This window comes from Nicotiana tabacum, chromosome 20 (genome assembly GCF_000715075.1).
Source record: "Nicotiana tabacum cultivar K326 chromosome 20, ASM71507v2, whole genome shotgun sequence".
NCBI lineage: Eukaryota > Viridiplantae > Streptophyta > Magnoliopsida > Solanales > Solanaceae > Nicotiana > Nicotiana tabacum.
This window is the reverse complement of record NC_134099.1, coordinates 94,630,009-94,639,523: the sequence shown is the minus strand read 5'-3', so window position 1 is coordinate 94,639,523 and position 9,515 is coordinate 94,630,009. Positions and strand designations below refer to the sequence as shown.

General features: G+C 36.6%; 1 protein-coding gene across 1 annotated transcript; it reads left to right on the top strand.

Annotated features, from left to right (window-relative positions):
- Positions 1-6,240: 6,240 nt before the first annotated feature.
- On the top strand, positions 6,241-8,693 carry LOC107818039 (B-box zinc finger protein 21-like). The gene is made up of 3 exons (XM_016643950.2): positions 6,241-6,613; positions 7,254-7,661; positions 7,961-8,693. Exons 1-3 carry the CDS (start codon positions 6,428-6,430, stop codon positions 8,264-8,266), a joined length of 900 nt encoding a protein of 299 aa, XP_016499436.1. The 5' UTR covers positions 6,241-6,427; the 3' UTR covers positions 8,267-8,693.
- Positions 8,694-9,515: the final 822 nt, after the last annotated feature.

The following is a 9,515-nucleotide window of genomic DNA, read 5'->3' as shown; positions in this document are numbered from 1 at the left end:
TTATATGACTTGTTGGCGTGTTTGGTTGAGGTCCCGGGGGCCTCGGGATGGATTTGGATGGTTGACGGAGAGATTGGGTTTTTGGAGTTAATGCAGTAGATTTTCTGCTTCTGTTGTTTCCGCATCTGCGGATTGGGGACCGCAGGTGCGACGCCGCAGATGCATAGAGGAGGCCGCAAAAGCGAGTTTTGGTCAGTGAGAGGTTGGCCACAGATGTGGTGCTTTGGGCGCATCTGCGGGACCGCAGATGTGGTTCAGGGACGCAGATGTGGCCCTAGAGGATTAAATGAAGAACCGCATATGTAGTTGTCTTGGCCGCAGGTGCGGTCCGCAGAAGCGGGATTTAGGCCGCAGGTGCGAAATCCCTAGGCCAGAACCTATATAAGGTTTCCTTCGCAATTTTCAACTTTATTTCACCATTTTTAAATCGGATTGAGAGCTTTTTGGGAGATTTTGAAGAGGGAATTCAAGGGAACTTCATGGAGGTAAAATTCTTGGAACTAAAACTCATTTATATGATGATATTTTACTGATTAGGCTTGAGATTTATGGAAATTAAGGGTTAAAAATTGGAGAACTAGGGCTTGAAATTGGAGACCTCGATTTAGGGATTTGAGGGGCCGTTTGTGGTCGGATTTTAATGTATTTGGTATGTATGAACTCGTGAGAGTGTAAGGATTCTAGTTTTGTGATTTTTATCGGAATCTAAAACGTGGGCCCAGGGGTCGGGTTTGACAAATTTCGGGATTCTTGGTGCAAATTGGTTATTTTCGAGTGGGCTTTGTTCCCTTAGCATATTTTGATGGTATGAATCTATTTTTGGTTTAGACTTGGAGCATTTGGAGGCCGAGTCAAGAGGCAAAGGCATCGCGGGCTAGGGTTTGGACCGGATTGAGGTAACTAATGATTGTAAATGTTGTCCTGAGGGTATGAAACCCCGAATTTCACATCGTTGTACTACTTTGAGGTGACGCACACACTAGATGACGAGCGTGGGGTCATGCACCGTTGGGAATTGTGACTTAGTCCGTCTCGTATGATTGTTAAGTCACGTATTTATTGAAAACTGTTTGATATCATTGTGTTTTGGAAAGTATTATCATGTTTTGGGCTGAATGCCATATTTGGGCCTCGTGCCAACTATTTTGGACCCTTAAGGAAATTTTTACTACTATTTCTCACTGTTTTGACTTCATAATTGTACTCAGTTATGATGTATTCTACTGTTTTCATAACTCAGCCGTATTTACCCCATTTTGATATTTCAAATGATATTTGGGTTGAGCATCATGTTTTACTATTGCCTGAGTGGCTTGAGAGAATTCTGACTGAGTGAGGCCGAGAGCCTGTGTTGTGAGGATTATTATGGGATCGGGCTGCGCGCCATAGCATGTGTACTGAATTGTAATATATGAGAGACCGAGGGCCTGATTTGTTATGCCACGAGATGGATTGTGATAGCGCTTGGGCTGTAGGATCCCCTCAAGGAGTCTGCACACCCCCAGTAAGCGCGGGTACCCAATGTGAAATGTGATATTGCTCGAGGAGCTGTTGTTGTTTTATTTTATTACCCGAGGGGCTGATTACGAGTGATTGTGATGTAGCCTGATGGGCTGGTTCTGTTGGTATTTTACCATAGGGGTTGTTTACATTTTTATCCTTCTACTCACTGTTTTTATCACTCATTTGAAACTATTGAAAGGGGTTTTAAAAAGGTTTTACTGAATAGAGTTGTTTTTACGAGTTTTATTGCTTTACTGCATTATTCTGGACATATACTATTTTGTTGTAGTGTTATGACATATTTTACGTGTTTTCTTACTGCTCGGCTTTCATTTACTTTTATTACTTACTGAGTTGACATACTCACATTACTCCCTGCACATTGTGTGCAGATCTAAGAGTCTCGGGTCGCGATAACGAGTGCTGATTTGTCTTCCAGCAGGCCTTCGGAGTTAACTAGGTAGTTGTTTGGCGTTCGCAGCCCAGTGCTTCTCCTTCCTATCTTATTCAGCTTTGTATTAGCATTGTTTTCGAACTATGTTGTCTTTCCTTATTCATAGACGGGTTGTAGTTGCTCATGACTGGTGACATCCCGATGTCGGGCTGTGTTATATATATATATATGTGTGTGTGTGTGTGTGTGTGTGTGTGTGTGTGTGTGTGTATGTATATTCCGCACTATTTAAACTTATATTATGGGATTTTAGCTGATTAATGATTTTAAATGACTTATGAACTTATGGTTGGTTTTGGAGTTTATGTCGGCTGACCTAGTTTCACGTTAGGCGCCATCACGATCGGGTTAGTTTTAGGGTCGTGACAAAAGTGTATTTGTAATGTTGTTTAAGTTATGTTGATATTAGTTATGCATGTATTAGTTATGCTGAGATTGTTTCTTATCGATTATTTGGTTGGTGTATTAAAAATTACATATATTGCATAGTTTCTTTGAAACTTATTTGTTTACAAAAATACCCTCTAAATTTTTTAAAAATAATTACATTAGTTTGGTCTATACAGTTTGTACAATTGCTGATCCAAAACAGTGTTCCATGGAGCAATTGGCCTCACATGAGAGGGAGAGGAAAAATCTCACGACCGTAGAGAAAAGTACTTTAATTTACAAAAAAGGAATTGCGATTTTTTAGCATCTTCATTGTTAATTATAACATTTTAATAGAAGGGATGACTAATTGAAAGAAATTAATATTAGAAATCGAGATGAAATTTTTTTAGGCAAGGCAAATTTGTCAACTGGATTCTTATGATATTAATAAAAACAGGTAAAAAGAATTTTAATCAAGCATGAAGGAGCGATTTTATCTTTAACTAAGTTTATACATGTATTAATAGTTTTGGTATTGCTAATACCATAATTTACTATATATTAGCTATACATAAGACGTATGTAACTAATATTTGTATTAGTCATACGTAAAATTAAAAAGTGTATCAAACAAGGTATTACTAATACACAAAGATAATATATGCATTATTTTTTCTAATGCACTCTATCAAACGAGCTCTAAATGTGGTATAACAGGCCATGCAAAATAGAAAAATACTACTCTGCTTAATTAGTATAGTGGAGTAATAAATAATTGAAAGATGTTATAAAACAATGTCTCTACTTAAAATATTCGTCGTTGATAATGTCATGCATGACATAATCATCTCTTAGTTTTTTATTTTAAAACAAGTCGTACCATTGTGTTGTTGGAAGAAGTAACAGAACGAGGAAGCAATGAGCTAGGATCCACATGCTGATGCTTCTATATAGGAAATAAATTGCATAGTTGCCGTACATGTTTTACTTGAGATTCGTTACTGTGGTAGATTTAGGTTTTAAAGTTAATAGATATGAAAGATCATTGTACCTACTACTGCTTCAAACTTAGTATAAATTCTTTCTTTTAATCAATTTTATATATAACTCAAATGAGAAACAATAGATTATTGATATGACTTCACCCACTATATTCAACCACCGGTTCGTGGAGACGATAGAACGCAACGCTTCAGGACGGTTCATGTTATGAATTATCGAAAAACAATAAATAGAGTTAGACCCAATCACAATAGGATACCCGAACTCGAAGCTATTATCTCGAATTTGATCATGCTCGACTCAACCATTGAACTTAGAACAAATGATGTTACAATCCAAGCTCATGATACATATTGTCTATTTTGGCTCAAATGGACCTTAAGATTTCTCTTTTAGGCTATGTCATCATTGATTCCAAAAACACAAGTATCATGTGAATTGACTTGTGTTATGCCCTATAAAGTCGTTCACTTTTCTCTTCAATTACCATCGTACTGAGGGAGCTTCCGCCTCTAATATCCTATCTCTCAAGCCCAAGTTCATGGTGTGTATTATTCGCTTTGACCCAACAGACTTCACAAATATGTCCCTTGGGCTACACTTCTATCGATTCTGAAAGCGTGCGTACCATGTGAATTTGTTATGCGCTATAAAGCCTTTTAATTTCCTCTCTATTCCGATGCAAGATTTGCATAATATTCCATGTGCACCCCTTTTTTCAGAAGTTTGTTAGTCTAGAAGCCTACCCGTCCTTCAATAATCCCCCCGTGTCGACTCAAGATGCCCGCGCCCATGACGCATCACATATACCCCCTTAGGGATTTTGCATCCTTGTTGAGGTTTGTCGTGTCACCGTGCTAAGGAAGTATCCGACTTCGATACCATCTTTATCACAACCCAAGCGCATGACATGTATTGTCCGCTTTCTCCCAACTGGCCTCACAAATTCGTTTATTGGGCTACGCTAGTATTGAACGAAAAAACGTGCGTACCATATGAACTTGTGTTATGCCTTATAAAGTCCTTTACTTTTCTCTCACACTCTGATGTGGGACTAATCACCTCGTTTTCAGAAGTTTGTCAGTTTAGAAACTTATTAGTTCTCATCAATCCGACATTCGTCATAGGCGTTACAAGTTACTTGTTTGGACAGTAAAATAGGGAGAGGAGTCTGGCTCGCAAGTGAGCTCTTTTAAAAACCTAATAAGTACTTAATACGAAATTTGTTACCCTAATATGCCTACAGTTCTTATTTAATTTTTTTAATTTTTCGCCTGGTGTCCGATACTCACATTGAGGCCCAATTAAATCCGAATTTTCCGGAAAGTCCTATATTGGGAGGTAAAGCGCTCCATAACAAATGCGACTCCATACCAAGAGACTCGAACCCGAAATCTCTGGTTAAGAATTAAAGGAGTGTTGACCACTCTACCACAACCCTTGTTGGTCTTATATGCCTACAAGTTACTACAGAGAATGGGCGTGCTGTCAAAAAAAATTTATATACACATTTTAGAATTTACTTTTTTAATTTAGAACTTCATAATGTCTAAATTATGGGTCGCCAATATGAACAAAATAAAAAGAAAGAAAAAGAAGAGTTATTGGTCGCCCATGCGCTGACACACACAACTCCAGAATCCTCGCTGGCACTCTTCTATTGGCTCCTTGGGCCATTAAATACATGTATTTGCTACATAGTGTGCTTGCTTTTAAAAGCATCCCATGCTATCCACCCATGTTACACAGATGTATTAAATAAGAATATAAAAATAATAGTGGAAGTACTTTTCCTTATATTTCCTCGTTTCTATGTCCTACTTTTACGAGATATTTTGTTTTGAAGTTCATTTGCAGCTGTTTATCTGTCCAATAAGGGTGACTAGGATCTTTGGTGGTAAATTTATTTATTTAACTCCGTTATATCAGATTTAAATAAATGAATTTAATCCAAATGATGTGATGCAGTGGATGAGACTGTTTTTTCCTTAATCACAGGTCTCAAATTTGAGCCTTGGTATGGAAAAATCCTTGGTAGGGAGCGCTTCCCCCGAATGGAGCCCTACACGGAGCGAATTTGAATATAGTCGGACTCCAATACAAATACCGAACATCAGGTGAAAACCAAAAAAAAATGAACTTAGTTGTAAACATGTTCCATCTAAATTGTTTACAATATTTTATGAAGTTGGGAAGTTACTTATATTATTAAAAGATCATCATATCTAGATTCGAATATAAACTAGATATTACTAAGGGTATTTTTCTTATGCTAACATTAGGGGGGAAACGTCAATTTAGTAGAGTGTATGTTTTGATGCAGTGGGAAGCCACATGGTGGTCAGTTGATCACTTTTCGTCGAAAAATTATATTATATATATAATATTACGTTTTAGAGGTATATAACACATATTAAACATTTTTTATCAAAATTTTTTTTCACTTCTTTCAAATATCAATGCCTGGTGAATTTCTATCTTCGTCACTATTTTGATGTACCTTCCTCTTTGGTTCAATATATTATTAGCTTTCTATAAATATCAATTGGTATATTCCCCATGCTATCTGGAAGTTCGTTCCCAGATAAAAATAGAAATGCATTGCATTTTACGAAGAAAAGGGAGCAAGCTTCCTTCTACTTTGACTTCAAAAAAAAAAATCCACCTTTGAAATTCCGAGACACCTAATTTTTTTCCTAATTGTACCTATTGCAAAAAAGTATTTTCTCGCACAGGCGGATTTAATATTTTGAATTTATCAGTTTACTATAGAAAAAACAACTTTTAGAGTTCTGAATAAATTATTGCTAGAAATTAAGTGAATTTTTTAACAGAAATATAGATTTTGGCTTGGTCCTGTTGAATTCGTAATTTCAACGTTTAATTGTTTAGATTCATTATTTTTAATTATAGTACTAGAAGTATAATAAAATAATCCTCCATCTTCTCTCTCTCTTCTCAACTTTCCTTTCTTAAACACTCCTTCATTTCTTGAACTTTCTCGCTTTCTCCCTTGTTCTAGCAACTTCCTTTTCCTCTTCAACTTCATAGTTATACAATCTTGATCCACAAGAAAGTGGCTATAATTGTAATCAAATGAAGATACAGTGTGATGTCTGTAACAAGAATGAAGCCTCTGTATTTTGTACAGCAGATGAAGCTGCCCTTTGTGAAGCTTGTGACCATCGTGTCCACCATGTCAACAAACTTGCTAGCAAGCATCAGCGTTTCTCTCTTCTTCAACCTTCTACTAAACAATTCCCTTTGTGTGATATTTGTCAGGTTTGCTTAATTTTAGAGCTTCATCTCAAATTTCTTGTTTATTCTTTTCTATAACTGTAGTGTCCTAGTAAGCTTCAAGATTCGATATATACCATTAATCAAGATTCAGACGGATAGGAAGAAATCATCTATATATTAGTGAATTTCATAGTTTAATCTCAAAATTCCTCTTCGCTTTTTCGTTTCCCAAAAGGTTTATTGACGGAGTTCTATTAGTTGGTAAATTTACTAGGGTTAACGGCAAGGGCGAACCTATGTATGGCTGAGGGTGCTCAATTGAATACCTTTTGAGCACCCTTACATAGCCCAATGACAAAGGGTGTTCAAAAATTTTGAACACCCTTATTGAATAAAGGGTATTCAAATTTTGAACATTCTTATTGAAATTCTTCGCTTCGCCATTGGTTAAGGATTTGCACAACGGGCCTAAAACACTTGGTATCCCTCTAGTTTTGGGACGTGACAAACTTGGTACATGAGAAAAAGAATATTCTTCTAAATAAAACAATCATCATATTGGGAGAGTTTTTTTTTGGGGTGGGGGGGTGTGGTTAATTAGTTACTAATCTCTTTAACGTGTTGAATGATTCTTGTTTGATTTTACCTTCTTGATAATGGGGTTTTGGTCGTGTATTCACAGGAAAGGAGGGCTATCTTATTTTGTCAACAAGATAGGGCAATTCTATGTAGAGAGTGTGATCTTTCAATACACAAAGTAAATGAGCACACTCAAAAGCATAACAGATACCTTCTTACTGGTATTAAGCTCTCAGCAAATTCTGCTCTCTATTCTTCTATACCATCACCATCAGCAGCTTCCTCTGCCAATTCCTCTGCTTCAAGTTTCAAGTCTCAAAACCCCACAAATAAGCCTGCAGCTGTGGAAGCAGTGACGGTTGTTAAAGAGAAAGTTGGTGGATGTAATTCTCAATTGGTGAATGTTGGGGGAAATAACTTAACAAGTAGTATATCAGAGTACTTAGAGATGTTGCCTGGTTGGCATGTTGAAGATTTTCTTGATTGTTCTACTCCTAATGGGTCTTCTAAGGTTTGTTTATATGCTCCTGTAGTCTTTTCTGCATTTTCTGGCACCTAAGTTATATACGCTGACAGTAAAAAATTTTACACTATCAAGTCATCTTTACTTATCGTCATAGGTAACCTGCCTTTGTTTCAAGGTTAACGATCTCACTTGTACATATCTTTTGGTTGACCTGATTGTAAAAAAAATCTTTACACTATCGGCGGGCCGCCGTTTATGTTGAACTCTTTTTTCTTTAAGGTCATGTAAGTGTAAAATATAATGCAATTGTTCTGATCTTCTTTTTTTTTGGGGGTCATTGGTAGATTGGTGATGAGGATATGTTGTCATTTTGGGATACTGATCTTGAGAGTCATATGAGTTCTTTTCCCCCACAAAATATTGGTGTTTGGGTTCCTCAAGCCCCTTCTCCTCTGCAGTCAAAGCAGCAGATTCAGATCCAATTTTTATCTCCTTCAAATTTGAACTTTGGTGGGCAAATTGGGATCAAGGACTCAAGAGAAGTCAATAGCATCAAGTCCAGTAGAAAGTGGAGAGATGACAATTCTTTTGCTGTTCCACAGATTAGCCCACCTTCCACCTCTTTCAAGAGATCAAGAACTCTTTGGTAGAAAACTCCGATGATCTTCTTTGTATCGTTCCAATTTTATCGAATGTCTGAAGGATGACCCTGCACAAGGATGACAAGCACAAATCAAGAATATTGCAATGATCTTTTCTCTAACTTGTCTGTCAGCTTTTTATTTTCTTGGTTTAGTTTGAACCTCCTTCTCCATCCCCTCTTATCAGAGTAAAAAAAAAAAAAAGATGACCCTCCTCCTTTTTGCTCCAGTTCAATTCGCTTTGCTATAGTTCTTGAAATGTCTGTTGTTTTACGTCGTACTTGCTAGTGCAAGGATCTTTCTTGTGCTGTAAATATTTTTTTTTGGGTGAATCCCATGAATGAGCCTTAAAATTAGGTATTTGGATCTGTGACAGACAATACAGGTCATGTCCTTTCGTTGTACTTCCACAAAAATTTTCTTTGTTTCAGTTCAACACGTTTAATTTGGATCAAAGAAGTGACAGTTAAAGAAAGTCACCAGATATGTTTACCATTTTGGTGCGGCAATAGACCAGCAAAGAGTGTATTATTGTCTTGCACAAAGGGAAAAGATGATTCTGACCGTATAACAAAGCTAGACTAGCAAATTGGATGCGTCTAGCTTCAAGAAAATTCGTTCTACAAGGACTGGATAGTGGAACTTTGAGCAAATACAAGTTTCGACGCAAGATTTGGATTTTATTTTACATTGATTCACAAATTTAAACACTCCCTCAATCTTCAATCCCATTGCTATTCAATTATCGCCTTTATCGGCGAAGTCAGGAATTTCTTTAAGTGTGTTCAAACTTATAAGAATTAAAAAAAATTCTCCGGCAAAGAATGTTCAATATATGTTATATACCTCAAAACTTAATATTTTACCTATATACCCAGTGTAATGTTTCTACGAAGGTTGATCAATTGACCATCTTTCCTTTAACATCTAGCTTCGCCCCTTCGTAAGAAGTGTAACTGCAGAAAAAAGCAGATCCAACATATCAGCAGTGGTTGTCTTTAACATATTTGCAGTGGGTGCATGTGTGTATGCTTGAATTGTTTGAGACCATGTTAGAAATTAAAAGAAATTTTTTGTTAAGAATATGTATATATGTTATCATTATTTCCGTGATAAGGTGTTTTAAGGATGGGATTTCAAGGTTTAAAGAATGTCTCCATAATTGAATGATAGGTAAAAGAGGTTGTTGAAAGGTGGTGATTTGGTTTGGCAGAGTGTAGTTCAATTTATTGGTTTTTAATTCTTTCCTCCTAACTTT